The 20,597-nt window shown below is 43.8% G+C and overlaps 1 protein-coding gene across 3 annotated transcripts in view; it reads right to left on the bottom strand.

The window, feature by feature from the left end:
* The window catches only part of IBTK (inhibitor of Bruton tyrosine kinase), a 125,962-nt gene that overhangs the window by 86,297 nt on the left and 19,068 nt on the right, over nt 1–20,597 (bottom strand). For all 3 annotated transcript variants that reach the window (XM_073589680.1, XM_073589678.1, XM_073589679.1), the window contains exons 3-14: nt 14,459–14,555; nt 13,438–13,562; nt 13,251–13,361; nt 11,860–12,030; nt 10,208–10,325; nt 9,954–10,134; nt 9,711–9,834; nt 9,440–9,617; nt 8,501–8,654; nt 7,224–7,832; nt 5,403–5,489; nt 4,447–4,529 (exon numbers count right to left, since the gene is read on the bottom strand). In XM_073589680.1, coding sequence (XP_073445781.1) covers nt 4,447–4,529; nt 5,403–5,489; nt 7,224–7,832; nt 8,501–8,654; nt 9,440–9,617; nt 9,711–9,834; nt 9,954–10,134; nt 10,208–10,325; nt 11,860–12,030; nt 13,251–13,361; nt 13,438–13,562; nt 14,459–14,555 — 2,038 coding nt within the window. The remainder of the gene's footprint in view (nt 1–4,446; nt 4,530–5,402; nt 5,490–7,223; nt 7,833–8,500; nt 8,655–9,439; nt 9,618–9,710; nt 9,835–9,953; nt 10,135–10,207; nt 10,326–11,859; nt 12,031–13,250; nt 13,362–13,437; nt 13,563–14,458; nt 14,556–20,597) is intronic.

The raw sequence follows: 20,597 nt of genomic DNA, 5'->3' as shown, positions 1-20,597 counted from the left end.
GATGGAAGGCTCGAGCTTTGAGTGGAGGTTTTGGAGGAACAGAGAAAAAACCTGTGCGGTGGGCTGGTAGTAAACTCGATTTTGTATCCTGAAGACACTATTTCCTTGACCCACCTGTCTTCTGTAATAGGCAGCCAGACCTGCTGAAAGAGTAGCAGTCGTCCGCCTACAAGTGGGGTGTTTTCCGGAGGGGATGAGTAATGACGAATGAAAAGTCTGAGCTTTCCCTCCCTTGGATTTTGCCTGGCTTTCCTTTGACTGCCAGTTTCTGTCCGGCCTCTGTGCCGCCCGTGTGTTGTCCCTGAGAGGGGAACTGTTATGACTAGCCTGAAGAATTCCGAAAGGAACGGAAACGAGATTGATTACGTCTTTTAAATGTGCGTTTTGGTTTCAGCTGAGGGAGGGAAGTACTTTTACCCCCGGTAGCATTGGATATCATTGTATCCAGCTTTCCACTGAAAGGACGGACCCTGAAGTACGGGAGATTTGTTAGGGACTTTTTTAAGGCCGCATCCGCCTTCCATTGTCTTAGCCAGAGAATATGCCGGATTGTGATGGCATTTGATGCTATTTCCGCTACCCCTCTTGCAGAATCCAACGCTGCATGGACCATGTAATCTGTCACTACTGCAATTTGCACCGCCTGGTCCGCCAGCTGAGGATTTGAAGCTTGGAGGCCCTGTTGTAATAGATCAGCCCAGGCCATAATGGCCTTGGCTGCCCAAACTGAAGCAAATGCAGGAGCTAAAGAGGCACCTGCCGCCTCGAAGATTGAACGAGCCATGCGTTCTACCTGTCTGTCTGCTGCGTCCTTGAGGGTTGAGCTGTCAGGCAGCGAGAGAAGCGTTTGTGCTGTCAGCCTAGAGACTGGAGGATCCACTTTAGGCGGATCTGTCCAATCCTTAGTGTCCTTCTGTGGGAAGGGGTACTTTGCTTTCAAGTATTTGCGATTGGCGTTTTCTCAGGCTGCGAAAAATGCTTAGAAAGTATTTTTTTTTTTTTTTTTGAAATTCCGGGTGATCAAGAAAGACCTCAGATGGTTTCTGAACACTTTCAAAGGAAATCTTGTGTTCTGGTACTTCAGGGGTTGGATCAGAAAAGTCTAGCACCCGAAGGATGGAAGAGATTATATCCTCAACTAGCGCAGCATTGTTAGGGGGACAAGGGAGCAGAGCGTTCCTTGTTTCGTTATCTGAGTTGGAGTCACATATGCCCTCTGAGTCTTGTGTGGTCTGGGATCGTTGTGGAGATCCACATTGTCTCTCTGTATCAGGGGACGGTCTCGGTGACCTGTAGCCACTGTCTCTCCCTGGAGGGGGACGACCTAGTGCTATGTGAGGACGCAGATGAACGCGACCTGTGGGTCCGCTTACGTCTCGAACTGTCGTAAGCGGCCTGTTCCTGATACCGGACATCCCTTTGCTGGGTAACGTTCATAGTCGAGACATGACCCTGCAGAGCCTGCAGTAGTGAGGAGGTCAGGTTATCTATAGACTTTGTTATAGACTGCGACATCTGAGTCGCCCATTCTGGCGCAGTAGCGGCCGCAGAAGCGTTGCTGTTCTTTGGGTACAGTCCCAGCAGTGCGGGTACGTGCTGCCGCTGGGGAGAGTGGCCTTGCAGGCTGTGCAGACTGCGCAAAAGCAGTCTTGCCTGGTCCTTTTTTGAGCCCGACATAGTAACTATTCGCAGAGGCCCTACAGGTGTATCTACGCAGAGGAAAGGAGGGGTAGGGGAGCATTATAGGTTACAGGAACTCACAGCTGAGTACAAAGGACCCAGCTGTGATCTTACCCCACCGGTGCTCCCCCTAGGTCCAGCGCTGGTTAATCCTCTTGTGCCCCCCAGAGACTGCTGTGCTGCCTTCAGTTTCTTCAGGTGCAGCAAGATGGCCACCGGATTCTGAGGTGGAGGGGGAAGGGGGCGGAGAGCTGAAAAGGGCGCGCGGAGCTATGTAAAAGCGCGCCCTTCCTGTCTCGATCCGCCCCTTCTATGACACTGTAGTGTCATTTTTCGTCATCCGGGGGCGGGCCGGGGGGCGGGAATAAGGCGGCGACTTCGGCTAGGCCGAAGCCGCGGCCTAAATTTGATAGCTCATGCCCAGAAGGGCTCCAGGACGGCGCGGTTGTCCGGGGGAGGGTCGGATTCCAACCAGACCCCCCCGGATTGAACGGTAGGCTAGCGGTGGGGACATGAGCGCCACCTGGGCCCTGTGGGGGGTCCCTTTGAGGCGCTATGCAGCTGGTGCTGCCGCTGAGACAGGGGTGCCGGGAGCCCTGTCTCTGACAAGTGCCATGCCTGCCTGCACCTCCCCCGGTCCAAACAGGAGCCCGCAGCTGGGCTGGGGTCCCTGGACATGTAAGTGGCCGAATGGTGCCTGGTACAGGCCCTACCTGCGGTGTCTCGACCTAATGCCCCCAGAGGGTGATTAGGGAGGGAGCTGCTGTCACCGTCAGGGGGCTTCGTCCTACCCTCGACCTCAACCCAGAGCCCAAGGAAACTGGGGAAGGAGGGGGGGGTTCTCGACTTCGAACCAGTACCCGAGGGACTGGGGAAGGAGCAACATGGGGAAGAACCATCTCGACCTCAACCGGGTACCCCTTAATAGGGGACCGAGGAGGGAGCCATGCCGGGGGTCTCACTGGAGACCCGCTTTTCTTCATCTGTAATCCGTTGAAAAAAATTAAGGAAAAAAACGGAAGAGAGAAAAAAATCTTAGGTGTGCCTACTTGCGACACTAAGCAAAAACTGGAGAAGGCTGACACCGTCCAGGAGTGTATACTGCAGAGGAGGAGCCAAAGTTAATCTTTTTCAGATTATGCATAGTGTCGCCTCCTAGTGGACAGCAGCATAACACCCATGGTTCTGTGTCCCCCAATAAGGCGACAGAGTAATTGTAGATTCACTCTGAAGGCATCAAAACATGTGGAATTATATAATTAACAAAAAAGTGTGAAACAACTGAAAATTAGTCTTATATTCTAGGTTCATCAAAGTAGCCACCTTTTGCTTTGATTACTGCTTTGCACACTCTTGGCATTCTCTTCATGAGCTTCAAGAGGTAGTCACCGGAAATGGTCTTCCTACAGTCTTGAAGGAGTTCCCAGAGATGCTTAGCACTTGTTGGCCCTTTTGCCTTCACTCTGCGGTCCAGCTCACCCCAAACCATCTCGATTGGGTTCAGGTCTGGTGACTGTGGAGGCCAGGTCATCTGGCGTAGCACCCCATCACTCTCCTTCTTGGTCAAGTAGCCCTTACACAGCCTGGAGGTGCGTTTGGGGTCATTGTCCTGTTGAAAAATAAATGATGGTCCAACTAAATGCAAACCGGATGGAATAGCATGCTGCTGCAAGATGCTGTGGTAGCCATGCTGGTTCAGTATGCCTTTAATTTTGAATAAATCCCCAACAGTGTCACCAGCAAAGCACCCTCACACCATCACACCTCCTCCTCCATGCTTCACGGTGGGAACCAGGCATGTAGAGTTCATCTGTTCACCTTTTCTGCGTCGCACAATGACACGGTGGTTGGGACCAAAGATCTCAAATTTGGACTCATCAGACCAAAGCACAGATTTCCACTGGTCTAACTTCCATTCCTTATGTTCTTTAGCCCAAACAAGTCTCTTCTGCTTGTTGCCTGTCCTTAGCAGTGGTTTCCTAGCAGCTATTTTACCATGAAGGCCTGCTGCACAAAGTCTCTTCTCAACAGTTGTTGTAGATGTGTCTGCTGCTAGAACTCTGTGTGGCATCGACCTGGTCTCTAATCTCAGCTGCTGTTAACCTGCGATTTCTGAGGCTGGTGACTAGGATGAACTTATCCTCCGCAGCAGAGCCAGTTTTTTGTAGCGCTTGATGGTTTTTGCCACTGCACTTGGGGACACGTTCAAAGTTTTCCCAATTTTTCAGACTGACTGACCTTCATTTCTTAAAGTAATGATGGCCACTCGTTTTTCTTTACTTAGCTGCTTTTTTCTTGCCATAATACAAATTCTAACAGTCTATTCAGGACTATCAGCTGTCTATCCACCAGACTTCTGCACAACACAACTGATGGTCCCAACCCCATTTAGAAGGCAAGAAATCTCACTTATTAAACCTGACAGGGTACACCTGTGAAGTGAAAACCATTTCCGGTGACTACCTCTTGAAGCTCATCAAGAAAATGCTAAGAGTGTGCAAAGCAGTAATCAAAGCAAAAGGTGGCTACTTTAAAGAACCTAGAATATAAGACATATTTTCAGTTGTTTCACACTTTTTTTTGTTAATTATATAATTCCACATGTGTTAATTCATAGTTTTGATGCCTTCAGCGTGAATCTACAATTTTCATAGTCATGAAAATAAAGAAAACTCTTTGAATGAGAAGGTGTGTCCAAACGTTTGGTCTGTACTGTACATACATGAGTACCAAAAAAATAAACGTCTGAAAGCAAGAAACACATACCAAGTCTTGCACACAAGACACATTTATGGCAAGGGAATTCTTTCCCATCTTCAGACTTTATGGTTACATCACAAAGTGAAGAGCTGAAAAGAAAATGAAAAGACGTTACATAAACAAATCTATCCAACTCTGCATCTTTTATAATAGTTCCTGTCTTTCTCAAGACGTAATCTTCAGCAGTTCTCTTGCTGATTGCAGCAGTTTTCATCCAAAACTGAACTGTATTTTGTTGCATTCATTTTACACTTCAGAAACCTTCAAGCAAAAGCTATAGGTTATGTGGACTCTATTTTTCCATTTCTACTGACAGCGGATTTTGATTTATACCAACAGTTTAAAAGACCAAAACATTTCTTATTATGGTCAAAGTGCTCAATAATCAATTAGTTTAGAACACAATAATAAATTAGGAATAGTCACTAAAATTTTGCAGATCACCCACTGTACTAAAATCCTGAGCAATATTCTTTTCGGGTTTCTTACTTATTGACTTTACTGGAATATCTAGTGAGTGTTGAATCCATTCGCTGGTAGAAACTTTGAAATAAGAAAACCTAACACTGCAATTCTGTATACTGTTAAATGGACAGTGTCAAGTTTTTTATCGGGGAAAATTGCACTTTTGTGGCATAAATTATGATGAATCTATTGAGTGCGCTTGGTACCCTTGGTGCCCTGTACTGCACAAGCTCCAACAAACTTTTTAAAAAGATGGCAAGAACTGGTTAAAAACACCAAATATCACACATTTTTGAGCAAATTTTGAGTTTTACAAAAATGTTGTAAGCAGTGTTATGTCCGACTTCTGGAGAGAACAGCTTGATGACTTGGGGCTACAGAGTTTGTTCTGTAGTGAAAATAAACCATGATGGCTACCTCGTCATGTCAGGTTTTTGCCATGACTAATGCATACAACATTCCCATGAGTTTCCCCTTTAGTATTTCATGGTACATACCATTTCTTCATACTGAACTTTGGCAAGTTTCCACTATTCTTGGCAATTACATTAATTGTGCCATTTTCATATCTCACGCCATCTAGTCTTCAACATAAAAAAAAAAAAATACAATTAAAAAGGCAAGACCGAAATCCAAACCAACCATTATCTCTACTGTTCAATAAAGCACTTCGTTTATGAATACCCAACCAGAGAAATCACAAGATGTGGTTGCTAGTAGGAGACGTCTGAAACACATTGAGCCCGACTCATCAAAGTTTTTTTGGCAATATTTTGGTATAAAAAAGCTTTGAAAAGTCATATAATTTTGGCGGAATTGGTGGCGGAACTAAAGTAATGCAACTTTTGTTGTTCTCGCCATTTTCGCTCAGCTCTGACAAAGTGGGCAAAGCTGTGGTGGGACGGGGGCTTGGCAATCGCCACTTGTCAAATTCACAATGAACGTTTGCATTCACTGTGCCACAAATTTTACTCCAGCAGAGACTGGAGCAGGATTTGTAGCAAGGTGTACACAGAGGTGGACAGTACTAGTCCGATGCTCCTGATTCATGAATGGCATACGAATCAGGAGTATATGATTCCAAACCTACTCATCAAGACCGGCGTGACCAACACTGGTCTTCACGTATCGGACCCTTAAAGGGGTATTCTCATCTCCAAGATCCTATTCCAATATGTAGAAGCTTTAATAATATTTGCAAATTGCTTCAATTAGAAATGTAGCATAGTTTTTGCGGTGTTGCTAACCCCATATAGGGCATTGCAGTAGCTTAGGTATCCATGGTTACAACCACTAACAGCTAACTAAGTGCCACCATATGAGTGGTTGTAGCCGTAGATACCAAGGCTTCTGCAATGTCCTACATGGAGTAAGTGACAAAGTGAATCAGAATAACTATATCACATTTCTAATTGGAAGTATTTAGTTATATTACTACTACTACATACTGGGCTAGGATCTTGGAGATGGGGACACCCGTTTAAAGCATACTGGTCATTCTGATTGTATATACTCTGTACATAGCCTGAACAGCACAGCACCATACACTACAGTGGTTGCTGCCAGGTTCTACAGATTAGCTCCTATTCTAGTGAATGGTAACTAATCTGCAGTACCCACAGTGGCCACTACAGCTGTGCTGCTTCCGCTGGGGCAGACAATAGCTGACCGGTAGCAACCCGCCACTAATCAAATATGGATTACCTATCCTATGGATAGATTATTAGTCCTGGACAATCCTTTTACAAACAGCAGCCACAAATACACAATTATCTCATTGGTTAGCCCATATATTTGCCTAAACTCAACAGCCTTTAGCCTAAGTTTGGGCACTAGCTCTATAAAAGGCAGGACCGGGTATAAACATGGTTTTTCAGAAATGTCTCATGATGACATATCAGTGAAGGTACGGGTTAGAGGCGCCTACTAATTACTACAGACATCACTGTGCACTTTTCAGAGCACCATGATCGCTGAGCTCATTCAGGCCTTGGAGTCCAGAAATGTAAAGTCATTCACCCAACACTACTGACTACTGCACCCAAGTGAAACAAATCAACCATGGGAATGGATAGCTCCTGGGAGTCCGGAATTTGTGACTATTATGTGCATGCTAAAATTCAGTGATGTGTGCCGTCATCACTTGAAAGCAGTGGCATTGGTGTATTGCTGGCCATCTGTATGAGGCCTTAGGATTATGTTCTGTCTGTTATACAGTCACCAATACAGTTTCCTAACGTCTCTCTATGACTTGCAAGAGGAGAGAAATAGTTAACATTATGCTGGATTTAATAATGAAAGAAGAGAAGTTAACAAACCTTGCACTCAGAGAACTCATGCCAAATTTCTTGGCCAGATTTTGCAGCATTTTAACAGGGCTACTTTCTTCGCTCACACATTTGCTTTTCTTGGAAGGCTTCAGCTTGCCTTTCTTCTTCTCATTGTCTGCACAGATCTGGTTGTTCCTATACACTTCATAAGCAGACTTGCCTTTAACATCTTCATGAAAAGTTATCTTCTGAAAATCTGAAATAATGGTATCTTGATTTTCTTCTAGTTTTTCTTTTTGAATACACCTTGGCTTGTGACCATGAACTAACATATCGCATGTGTCAGTGTAGAGAAATTGTAAGATATAAGAGAAGAGAGCAGGAGAAACCTTTTCCATGACAAACACGTCACATCCAGCCGAATCCTCCCCACTTTGGTATATAGCTGTAAAGTCAGCCTGGTTATTGTCTGCTGAAAGAAACAGCTTCTGGAAGAAGTCGCATTTCAGAGCCAGAATGTACCTATGTGCGGGGAAAGCTTGGGAACCTACTAAGAAGGTCACGTCGTGGATGGAGTCCATCTCATCTACTTCTTTCAATAGCTTCTCAAAAGCTTCGACAAAAATGGATGACGACACAACTGGGATTTCAAATAGGCTATCGGGCAGAAAAAGGATTAAAGTGTTAAAATAATAACATCACATGAAAACATATTGGGTTCTTACTGGCATTTCAACAATGTGTGGTTAGGAAGCTGTAGACAAACTATTACCCTCACCGATCTAAGAGCATGGGACCTTCTGATGTATCACGTGGTACATACTTATTCCTGTTGTGATTAAACCTCTGCATGGAGATGTGCAGTGCCTTAACCAACATGATGGGATAATCACGGGACAACCTGTCCAGACCACTACGAAAGCAAACAATGCTCACGTAGGAAGGCCGGATTCAGAAGGCCAAATATGTCTATGAGGCTGGAAGATCAGTTTGGGAGACCTGTGTTCAAGTACGGGGTATTGGGACCATGAAATATGCCCGATTGAGCCTGGCCCAACAGAAATGAACCTGTCCTAAATGGTTAAGAATACTTCTATTACACATGCAAAGTGCCAAAGAGATTTACAAATCCTATTCACATTTATGCAGCAAAACACTATACAGTATTTTTCTACGAGAAGTCCACCAAATGAAGACAGCCCCATAAGAAAAATAAAAGATGAAAGTATGTGCAAACTGTAAAGCGCTGCGGAATATGTTAGCGCTATATAAAAAAAAATAAAGAAGAAGAATTAGAAAAGATTAAAAAAAACAATACATATCACCTGCTTTTAGGGTCTGACTGCAAAACTGCAAAGTTACATCCATTAGGATCTGATGCGACACTAACTGCCCTGTGGATGAAGGTTAGCTTCTGCAGGCCGATCCTTTCGTACACATTATGGGTATCAGAGGGAACGGAATCAGATATTGAGTGGTCTGGGGAGAGAGAAAAAAAAATGTGACAGAAGCATTGTAACGAGAAACAAAAAAATATACACAAACAAGCTTATTCGCTGGTTCTTTCTCCAAGGTTAGGTGGTGTTTGTGTGGAGCGTTGGTCCATGGTGAAGTTTTATCAATAGAGTGCCGGGCAGGACTTTTTCTAACTTATCCTAATGGGATAATTTCAGCAATAACTACAGAAAAACAGCCACAATTTAAGCAATGTGAATACTGCAATTTGAAACATGGCAGCAAACCAGTGATATATGGATTTCACAAGATTCAATGTTGGAAAGGCTAAAACTTCCATCATTATACTAGCAAATTACAACTTCGCAACAGGGCTGTGGAGTTGGAGTCGGAGCCCATTTTTTCTGGAGTCGGAGTCATGGAAATTGAGGAGTTGGAGGTTTGGCTTACCAACTCCACAGCCCTGGCAGGGTTGTGGAGTAGGAGTCGGAGCCCATTTTTGTGGAGTCGGAGTCATGGAAATTGAGGAGTAGGAGGTTTGGCTTACCAACTCCACAGCCCTGCCAGGGCTGTGGAGTAGGAGTCAGAGCCCATTTTTGTGGAGTCGGAGTCATGGAAATTGAGGAGTAGGAGGTTTGGCTTACCAACTCCACAGCCCTGGCAGGGCTGTGGAGTAGGAGTCAGAGCCCATTTTGATGAAGTCGGGAGTCATGGAAATTGACGAGTCAAAGTCAGAGGTGACTCCACAGCCCTGCATTGCAATTCTCAAGTTTAATTGGCAGGCATTTACAATAAAAGAAGAAAAATACCCTTTTTATCTGGGGAGACTTTTTTCTCAGGCATCCACTTTCCACTAAATCCTTCACCATCACGGGTGATGAACAGCATTTCATTCTTGTTTAGGGCAAAATCAGACACAAATACTTGACGTCCGTACACCCAGCGGCACTGTTTCATGGAGGCGGAGATGGACTTCCAGCAAAAAACCTTAAACCAAGACAATGTTGCACTTAAGTTTGCACAGAACCACACGTACTTCTATATCACTAAGACAATGCAAATCTAATATTATAAACTTACCCTTCCAGCTCGATCCAAGGCAAGAAACCGAATGGGCTGGCCACCATTTTCTTTCAGATTTTGTGGATCTGTCTTGTAATCTAGAACTCCTCCAGATACGAGAACCTTCTTAAGGTTCAATTGCCTAAGTTCCAAAAAATATATATTATATATAATATATGGAATACAAAATGAACAATTAACCGCAACATGGAGACTAATGGAAATTTTTTGATAATGGAAAGAATAATATGTTCCTCTTACTTTGATGCAAGCTTTTTACACTTGTATTCGGTTAGGAGGTAAATGTCACCACGTTCAGTGACACAAACTGTAGCTCCATCACTCGCAGATACGAGAGATATATTAATATCTTTATGATGCAGAGCAGACACTTGGCGAGGACAACTGACGTGCTTTTCTCCATTAGGGTCTAGCAAATACCCTAAAACAAAACACAAAATGACTACCAGGAGCTCATAATGGCGGACATGGAGAGGCTTCAAACAGGTACGTACCTAATTGACCACCATTAAGTCCCATTGTATAAACAGCATCTTTAGTCCACAGTACTGTATGAAACCGTCCAGCAGCCACCCCCATCACAGACTTGCCTTTCAGAGTTTTGGCCTGAACCTGTTTGGGGGAAAAAAAAGGGGTTTTATAAATCACGGTGTTACTTATTCATTAAAATAGTATGTTGAGATGTAAGAATGTTTTCTAAGTAAAAAAAAAGTCACACCAGTCCATGATGTAATTCAATAGGGGCATATGCAGGATTTTTTTAATAGGGAGTGGGATAAAGCCAAGTGCAAAGCCTAGGTTTTTTCCGGCACTCTTATAGTCAGTGAATAATTATGTGCACCTCTCTACCCAAGACAAAGCTGCAGAGCCAATTTCAAGGTTTCAGAATGCTGCTCTTGGGATAGGTGGGAGAATCCCAGTGATCAATAAGTCAATCCATATCCTGTGAACAGGGAATAACTCGAAAAAAAATGCAAAAATAGATGAGAAGCACACCCCGATGTAATAACTTTCAGTATCAAGGAAAGCATGATTAGAATAAAGAGGTTGTCCACTACTTTATCATTGATGACCTGTCTTTAGAATAGGTCATCAAAGTCTGATCAGTGGAGGGGCGATAGCCACCACCACCGCCGATCACCTGGTCTCGGTTACGGAGCTGCTCTGTCTATGGATAGTATTAGCGGCCGGGTACTGCACATCCGCCGCCTATTGATTTGAATAGGAGGCAGATGTGCAGTACCTGGCCGCGGCCACTATCAGAAGACAGAGCAGCCTCGTAACTGAGCACTTCCAACTGCTGCCGACACTGAGAACAGCTGATACGCGGGAGTTTCACCAATCAGACATAGGAAACCTATCCTAAGGAGAGTCCATCAGTGTTAAAGTAGTGAACAACCTCTTATTAACCTTATGGAGTTGTGTATATTATAGGCACAAGTCTATGATGTGCTTGGCTGGGACTTAGAATACCTCCCAGTGGGTGAAAGCTGCTGCTCCATTCGACTGGAAACCTCTGGTCTGAAAGTGAATGAAAGTCGATGGCCAGGGTATACGGTAACAAGTGGGTTCTGCTCCTTTTTGAATGTAAATGCAAATTCCAAAAAATAAAATGCATTGAAAAAAGAATATAAAACACCGCGTTTCGGTGCAGGAGAAACGTTACTTCTTGGATTCCGGTCAGACGCCTCTCACACAGCCAAACCAGATCTCACACTTTGCACTGATGAGGAGCAGTACCCCCAAAATACAGTGTCTGCAAATTGAGATTCTGGCTTGGCTTTTATCCTAAGACATGTGACATGGCTCGTTAAAGGGTCAACATTGACTTCTAGGATTGCTACCTCCAATAGGTGGCACTAGAGTTCTAGTCCTCTTCCTCTCTGAAGAGACAATTTGTATATTCCCCAGAGGAGCATTGCGGCTTTAAGTCTCCTCATCCGCAAGGAGAAACGAAACACCTTGTTTCTCTAATTTTTTTTTTTAATAATTCTTTTCCTTGGAACCTTCTCTTACATTCATTTACTGAGTAGCGCCCAACACCAGGTTGTTTTATCCCAGCCATCCACCACAGGGGATAACTTAACATTCTGTGAATAACCCATTAAAATATTAGATACAACACTGTGTGACAGTTTACACAGACCTGTCTTGGAACGTTATAATTTGACAGAGGAGGGAGGATGCCCAGTTGATGAAATGTGTTTAAGCCAAAAGTGTAAACATATCCATCTTCTGTTAGTACCACGGTATGGTCCTTGGCAGCAGCCACTTGACTACATGAATGGGTAGTCAAACCTTCCACCAATCTTGGAACCTATTAAAAGTGAAAAATAAATCCTCAAAACTAGGCACACTTACATTGTAATCTAGCCGTACTTGCTACAGTGGCCATGCATGGATAGTTACTGTGAAGCTGAGTCACTCTCACAGACAAGCCATGAGTCACGGTAGTCAAGGAATCAGAGGGCAAGAGCCAGGAGGGTACTTATAAAAAAGAGGGAAGAGACAAAGTCATAGTCAGGTCACACTCCAGAGTCAGAATTCCAAGGTCAGAATTCGCCAATGCAAAAAGGGTAATACAAACAGGTACTTAACAGTCAAATCCAGGGTCCGGCAACAGAAGATCAGAATTCAGAGCATACACCACACTGAGCTGAAAGCTGAGACAGACTGGCAGCTATTTGGGAATGACAGCCTAATTAAGCAGCTGGGTAATCACTTGAAACAGGGAAGGAAGCTCAGCACCTCCCAGTCTCAGACAGGACGGCTTAGCTGCCAATCAAAAAATCGACAGCTCAGCACTCCCCTGCAGCAGATTGGACAACTGAACTGTCAGTCACTGCGTCCAAGACTCACTGAGAGGTGGAATTGTGATAGTTATATTCTACAGGCCCAGCCACCAGTAGGGTGCAATATAGAGGACACTGGGACCACATGAGGCATGCACAAGACTTGGAAGCCATCCTGCTTGTATAAACCCAGATGCCATCTGCCAAGTTCAGTAAAACAAAAGGACCCTGAAATGAAATTACATTAGAGTCATGCCTACCACATATTTGTGAGCAATAGCATTAAAATGCATATTCTGATTGAGGCTTCTGTTACACTAGCCATCACTGATACAGGCATTTGTCTCTGAATATATAAAAAGGCACAAGGATCTCCCATGGTAGAGCTTTGACTAGGAAACAGCTCTGAAAGGTTACGAGGTGGCTAGATATACCGGAGGTGGAGAGCTCTCCTGCACCACTCTAGTAATCAGCAGCCTGAAAGTCCCAGGCTTGGAGCTAGTGTCAATCATCTTGGTTATAGCAGCAACAACGACCAATGAACATATAACCAACAGGAATGGCTTTGCTGTAGACAGGATATGGGACTCAAGGGAAAGTGAGAACTTTCCATCTTTCAGAGTTCATGCAAGCAGGACAGCTCCTCCTCAGAGGTCTTAGTGTGCTCTACGGGAATGGACGGGTGGGAACATTAGATTTAGGTTACATATACACTTACAAATGAAAAAATGGAGTATAAACATACCAGACATGTAAGTTCATCTCCGTGACCAAGCCGACCTCCTTGACCATGGCCACAGGTGTAGACCTGGCCTTTCTGAGACAGGAAGACTGAGTGAAATTTACATAGTACCATCTAGATAGAAAGAAAAAAAAGTCATGTCTATTATCAGCTGCACACTGTCCCACTCATTCATAAGCACTGATTTTACCTGTTTTATATATATGCCACAGCGGGGAAACATATCAACCAGTTCAGGGTGATGCTTGCTTTGCTGGTTGCTGTGCCCCAAGGTAAAATTTATATTATTCCCCCAGGTGTAAAGTTCAGTGGGATCTGAAAAGAAAATAAATACATGTTTTATGGATGCCACACACACAAACACGTTTATTGTTTGCAGCAAAGCATTTTATAGATTAATAACTTAATAGACTAGTATATATATTGAGAGAATATACTATGCAGAACTTTAAAGCAATAAAAAAAAGACAAAACCTACACATATTTCATATTCCATTTTTGTAATAGTTTAGGAACTTATTCATTCAACTCACCGTAGAACTCTTTACTTAAAGATTAAAATATAACCTACCATAATTCATATCAAAATCATTTTAATACATTTTTAATAAGCACAGAGTTCTTCAGTGAGTGAATCTATTCATTCACAAACATCTGTAAAGGGAACCTGTCAGCCACCCCCAATACCATCTAGATTCCAGATCCCAACAATGCCCCATATAGATCAAACATCCTAGATTACTCATTCTCTGAATTCTGATTTCATGGGAAAAATCTATAACGAGCAAACACTTAATTACCCATTACTGAGAAAGGAGATGACAATTAGTGCTCATAAAGTTCTATGAAGAACTGTACCTGTCGTTTTAGAAGAACTTGCAATGGAATTTCTGTGTCTGCGTCTATCTCCTCCATCCTCCTCCACCTCTCCCTTCTCTATAGAACTTTACGAGCCCCAATTGTCATCTCCTATCTCAGTAAGGAGAAAAAATCTGCAGTCAGTGAAATCAGATTATCTATGAATTGAGAGGGAAAGATCAGTACAGGATGAGAAAGAAGCAGATATCTCTGCTAAAACATATTCCTAAAGTTCCTTATATTCATATGCACTATTAATTTATGAAATAAAAACTACGCCAAAGGTTACCATTTAATAAATTGATCCACAATCACTAAGCTGTCAAATTTTGAAGAAAGAACTATGCGCTTACCACTTGCTTGGTAAACAACATAGGCAGGACGGTCTTTCATTATGAGGTCAAGTGCAGTGAATCCATCTTTATCTTGGATGTGGAAATTACTTCCATGCTTAAAGATAAAACCAGAAGATGAAAAGGCAATTATCATTGGTTAAAGCTCCAAAAGCTGAAAACATTACACAGAGGGGGGTCTAAATGTATCACACAGCTTTCTTCCCTCAGTCAGATAGCACTATTCCATACATGCCAATATCTCATCTGTCAATCATGCCATAACTCCATACATGAAAGCCTGCAGATGTGGTAAAGACATTTAGATGTTCAGCATTGGCCAAAGAGTACATGATATTAGACAGCTGATAAAGTGGCCACAGGAAACTTCCATCACACGGGTACTTAGTGGAATCTAACTACACAGCCATCACTTATTAGGGCCGATCTCCCCTGAAACTAGGGCAGATCTCTCATGTAGAAGTTTGGGAACCTCTGGTCAAAGTTCCTGGTAGTGTGAACAGTTAAGCAAGTTAAAGATTGCATGATCTCTACAAGGCCTAAAGCTAAAGATGACACATTTCCTTTACAAAAGGGAAATGGGCCAATGCACAATTTTGGCCATCCTTGGAGATTTGTGTTCTCAGATAACTCTGACCAAGGTTTCAGACCTTAATTAGCCTGTTTGGGTTATGGCTTGTTCACTATCATTAGGAAAGGCCAGGTGATGCAAATTTCCCAGCTTTATAAAAACCCAGCCTCCTCTAACCTTGTGTCAAAAAACAGCAGCCATGGGTTCTTCCAAGCAGCTGCTTGGCACTCTGAAAATGGTGGAGGCTCACAAAGCAGGAGAAGGTTATAAGATAGCAAAGCATTTTCAGGTTACCCTTTCCTCAGTTTGAAATGTAAATAAGAAATGGCAGTTTACAGGAACAGTGGAGGTCAAGATAAGGTCTGGAAGACCAAACAAAATTGCAGAGAAAGCTGCTTGTAGGATTTCTAGAGGGGCAAATCAGAAATCCTCACCACCTTGACAGCAAAAGACCTTCAGAAAGATTTAGCAGACTCTGGAGTTGTGGTACTTTGTTCTACTTTTCAGAGACACCTACACAAATATGGCCTTCATGGAATGGAAGAGTCATCAGAAGAAAGTCTCTGTTGCACCCACACCATAAAATTCAGCGTCAGGAATATGCAAAAGAACATCTAAACAAGCATGATACATTTTGGAAACAAGTCCAGTGAACCGATGAGGTTGAAATAGAACTTTTTGGCCACAATGATCAAAATTATAAAAGGAGAAAAAAAGGGCACAGAATTTCAAGAAAACAACATGTCGCCTACCATTAAGAATTGGGGTGGATCAATCATGCTTTGGGGTCGAGTTACAGCCAATGGCAAAGGGAACATTTCACGGGTATAGGGAAGAATGGATTCAAGGAAAAAAATTACAACAAATTCTTGATGCAAATATAACACCATGTTGAAAAGAGGACAAACAGATGATCCTAGACACACGTCAAAATCTACTATAGACTACCTGAAAAGGCGCAAGCTGAAGGTTTTGCAATGCCCCCTGATCTGAACATAATTGAAAATCTGAAGCTAGCCCTCAATAGCAGTGCATGTAAGATAACCCAGGAATCTGAGGGTATGTGCACATGATCAGTAATATTTGCAGTTTTGACGCTGCGTACTTATGCAGCGTCAAACCCACAGCGGCCAGATGTTACTGCATAGACAGACAAGCGATGCGTCTCTCCAGATTGCAGTATGTCAATTTCTCTTGAGAATTAGGCTAGTTTCACACTAGCGTATGGAGGAGCTACGGAGGGATGCGGGCATCCTCCGTGAAGCTCCGCCCCCGGCCGCACCTTCTCCAGTCAGCTCCACCTCTGTCGGCATGCGGCCTGCGTACCCTGTCTTTAGCATTAGGTACGCAGGCAGTGCCGATGAATGCAGATGCCTCCACATGCGTCTTTTTGACTGTGCGGCGAGCGCACCAAAATGTAACATGCTGCGTTTAGCACAGGTCGCCGCACCGTCAAAAAGACGCATGCGGAGGCATCTGCATTCATCGACACTGCCTGCCTAATGATAGGGTACGCAGGCCGCATGCCGACAGAGGCGGAGCTGACCGGAGGAGCGGAGCTTCACGGAGGAGCGGAGCTTCACGGAGGAAGCCCGCAGCCCTCCACACCTTGGCCATATGCTAGTGTGAAACTAGCCTTAGGCGTCCAAAGTGCTGCAAGTTCCAGATTGTGGGCACCCGGCCTCACAGAACTGGTAGAATTTTTCAAGGAAGAACGGATGAAAATCCCTTAAACAAGAATTGAAAGACTCTTGTCTGGCTACAAAAAGCATTTACAAGCTGTGGCTGGTTTACTTTAAAAAAGGAGGGTGCTACCAAACTTTTGCATGGGCCCATTTTCCTTTTTGTAATTTAATATATATTTTTCCCTGGAATACAAAGGAAATGTCCCATCTTTAACTTTAGGTCCTTTAGAGATCATTTCATCTTCAACTTGCTTACCTGTCACAATAACAGTGATTCTGACCAGGGGTGCCCAAACTTTTACATGGCACTGTAAATAACATATATGACCCACCAGCCAGTTCATGCACTACAGTTTGATCTCGGTCTGATTTATACGGTTGTCCCAATTCAACATAATAACCTTTTTATTTATATAGCGCCAACATATTCCGCAGTGCTTTACAGATTTTGCATACATTATCATCACTGTCTCCAATGGGGCTCACAATCAGTATGTCTTTGGGATGTGGGAGGAAACCGGAGAACCCGGAGGAAACCCACGCAAACATGGGGAGAACAAGCTCCTTGCAGATGTTGTCCTTGGTGGGATTTGCACCCAGGACCCCAGCACTGCAAAGTGACAGTGCTAACCACTGAGCCACCGTGCTGACCATGTTACTTGTATGCATCAGTAGGACACATCAGTCCAGCTGTATGTACACAGCCCTGCTTATAAGCATTCATGTCTCACACAACTCACAATACAGTACAAGTGATACTTTATAATACATTAATATAGCATGGCTTAATGTTATATTTTTCACACCATTATTATACGAGAACAAACAGCCCCACCATCAAGTGCAGGTTAAACTGCCATGACAGTGCACAGCCCCACAATCATAATATACAGTGCATTGCAAAAGTATTCGGCCCCCTTGAACTTTTCAACCTTTTTCCACATATCATGCTTCAAACAAAGATACCAAATGTAATTTTTTGGTGAAGAATCAACAAGTGGAACACAATTGGGAACAGATTCTCGATTGGATTCAGGTCTGGACTTTGACTTGGCCATTCTAACTCCTGGATACGTTTATTTGTGAACCATTCCATTGTAGATTTTGCTTTATGTTTGGGATCATTGTCTTGTTGGAAGACAAATCTTCGTCCCAGTCTCAGGTCTTTTGCAGACTCCAACAGGTTTTCTTCAAGAATGGTCCTGTATTTGGCTCCATTATTATTATTATTATTATTATTATTTATTGTTATAGCGCCATTTATTCCATGGCGCTTTACATGTAAGGAGGGGTATACATAATAAAAACAAGTACAATAATCTTAAACAATACAAGTCATAACTGGTACAGGAGGAGAGAGGACCCTGCCCGTGAGGGCTCACAATCTACAGGGGATGGATGAGGATACAGTAGGCGAGGGTAGAGCTGGTCGTGCAGCGGTTTGGTCGATCGGTGGTTACTGCAGGTTATAGGCTTGTCGGAAGAGGTGGGTCTTCAGGCTCTTTTTGAAGGTTTCGATGGTAGGTGAGAGTCTGATATGTTGTGGTAGAGAGTTCCAGAGTAGGGGTGATGCGCGAGAGAAATCTTGTATGCGATTGTGGGAAGAGGAGATAAGAGGGGAGTAGAGAAGGAGATCTTGTGAGGATCGGAGGTTGCGTGCGGGAAAGTACCGGGAGACGAGGTCACAGATGTATGGAGGAGACAGGTTGTCGATGGCTTTGTATGTCATGGTTAGGGTTTTGTAATGGAGTCTCTGGACAATGGGGAGCCAGTGAAGGGATTGACAGAGTGGAGAAGCTGGGGAATAGTGGGGTGACAGGTGGATTAGTCGGGCAGCAGAGTTTAGAATAGATTGGAGGGGTGCGAGAGTGTTTGAGGGGAGGCCACAGAGCAGGCGGTTGCAGCAGTCAAGGCGGGAGATGATGAGGGCATGGACCAGGGTTTTTGCAGATTCTTGGGTGAGGAATGAACGGATTAGTGAAATATTTTTGAGTTGAAGTCGGCAGGAAGTGGAAAGGGCTTGGATATGTGGTTAGAAGGAGAGATCAGCGTCAAGGATTACTCAGAGGCAGCGAGCTTGTGGGACTGGGGAGAGTGGGCAGTCATTTATTGTAATTGATAGGTTCGTAGGGGGGGTCACGAGATGGGGGAAAGATGATGAATTCTGTTTTGTCCATGTTGAGTTTCAGAAATCTAGCAGAGAAGAAGGATGAAATAGTGGACAGACATTGAGGGATTCTGGTTAGTAGGGAGGTGATATCTGGTCCAGAGATGTAGATCTGTGTGTCATCAGCGTAGAGATGATACTGATAGCCATGAGATTCTATGAGCTGTCCCAGGCCAAAGGTGTAAATGGAGAACAGCAGGGGCCCAAGGACTGAGGCTTGTGGGACTCCGACAGATAGGGGGCGAGGTGAGGAGGTGGTGTGTGAGTGGGAGATGCTGAATGTCCGGTCTGTTAGGTATGATGAGATCCAGGATAGGGCTCCATCCATCTTCCCATCAATTTTAACCATCTTCCCTGTCCCTGCTGAAGAAAAGCAGGCCCAAACCATGATGCTGTCACCACCATGTTTGACAGTGGGGATGGTGTGTTCAGGGTGATGAGCTGTGTTGCTTTTAAGCCAAACATAACGTTTGGCATTGTTGCCAAAAAGTTCGATTTTGGTTTCATCTGACCAGAGCACCTTCTTCCACATGTTTGGTGTGTCTCCCAGGTGGCTTGTTGCAAACTTTAAATGACACTTTTTATGGAATTGCTTTCATCTTGCCACTTTTCCATAAAGGCCAGATTTGTGCAGTGTACGACTAATTGTTGTCTTATGGACAGACTGCCTCACCTCAGCTGTAGATCTCTGCAGTTCATCCAGAGTGATCATGGGCCTCTTGGCTGCATCTCTGATCAGTCTTCTCCTTGTTTGAGATGAAAGTTTAAAGGGACGGCCGGGTCTTGGTAGATTTGCAGTGGTATGATACTCCTTCCATTTCAATATGATCGCTTGCACAGTGCTCCTTGGGATGTTTAAAGTTTCGGAAATAATTTTGCGTCCAAATCCGGCTTTAAACTTCTCCACAACAGTATCACGGACCTGCCTGTTGTGTTCCTTGGTCTTCATGATGCTCTCTGTGCATCAAACAGAACCCTGAGACTATCACAAAGGAGGTGCATTTTATACGGAGACTTGATTACACACAGGACTAGAGCTATATGGGGGAGCTTTCCATAAAATATGCACCAATCCTTTAGCCCCCTAGGCTAAGTTCCCACAATGAGTTTTTAGTGAGTTTTTTTTTTTATACAATCAGGGCAACTGTTAGCACCCACCTTTCGTGTCTACCTCTTTCCTCATAGACTGTAAGCTTGCGAGCAGGGCCCTCATTCCTCTTGGTATTTGTTATAATCTATGTGATTATTGTTATGCTGTAATGTCTATTGTCTGTACAAATCCCCTCTGAAATGTAAAGTGCTGCGGAATATGTCGGCACTATAGAAATAAAATTATTATTATTATTTATACTGCATATTTTTGAAAAATAGCAAGCAACCTATTTTACTTAAAAGGAATCTGTCCCCCCCAGGATGTATTATGACCTATTAATATGGGCATACAGGTAATAGAAGAGTTACACTAGTCCTACCTGTATGCCCCATATTAATGGTCTAGTTGTGGAGAAAAGTTATATTCTCTCTTTATGTTAATGATTTCTTCCAGGCTCCGAGGCGTGCGATGCCTGATAGACATCCCTGCCCCCTGTCCTCATTACAATACTACCCCCTCCCATCAGCATCAATTACGGCCCCAGAATGCTGCGCCCTGCACTCCCTCAGAAATACATACCTCATCCTCTCTTCTGTGTGCACTGCACTCAGGGATCTTCTGCA

The sequence above is a fragment of the Dendrobates tinctorius genome, unplaced genomic scaffold (assembly GCF_039654945.1).
Source record: "Dendrobates tinctorius isolate UK_male_01 unplaced genomic scaffold, ASM3965494v1 ptg000111l, whole genome shotgun sequence".
In the NCBI taxonomy this organism is placed as follows: domain Eukaryota; kingdom Metazoa; phylum Chordata; class Amphibia; order Anura; family Dendrobatidae; genus Dendrobates; species Dendrobates tinctorius.
This window is presented reverse-complemented; position numbering and strand designations above follow the sequence as displayed.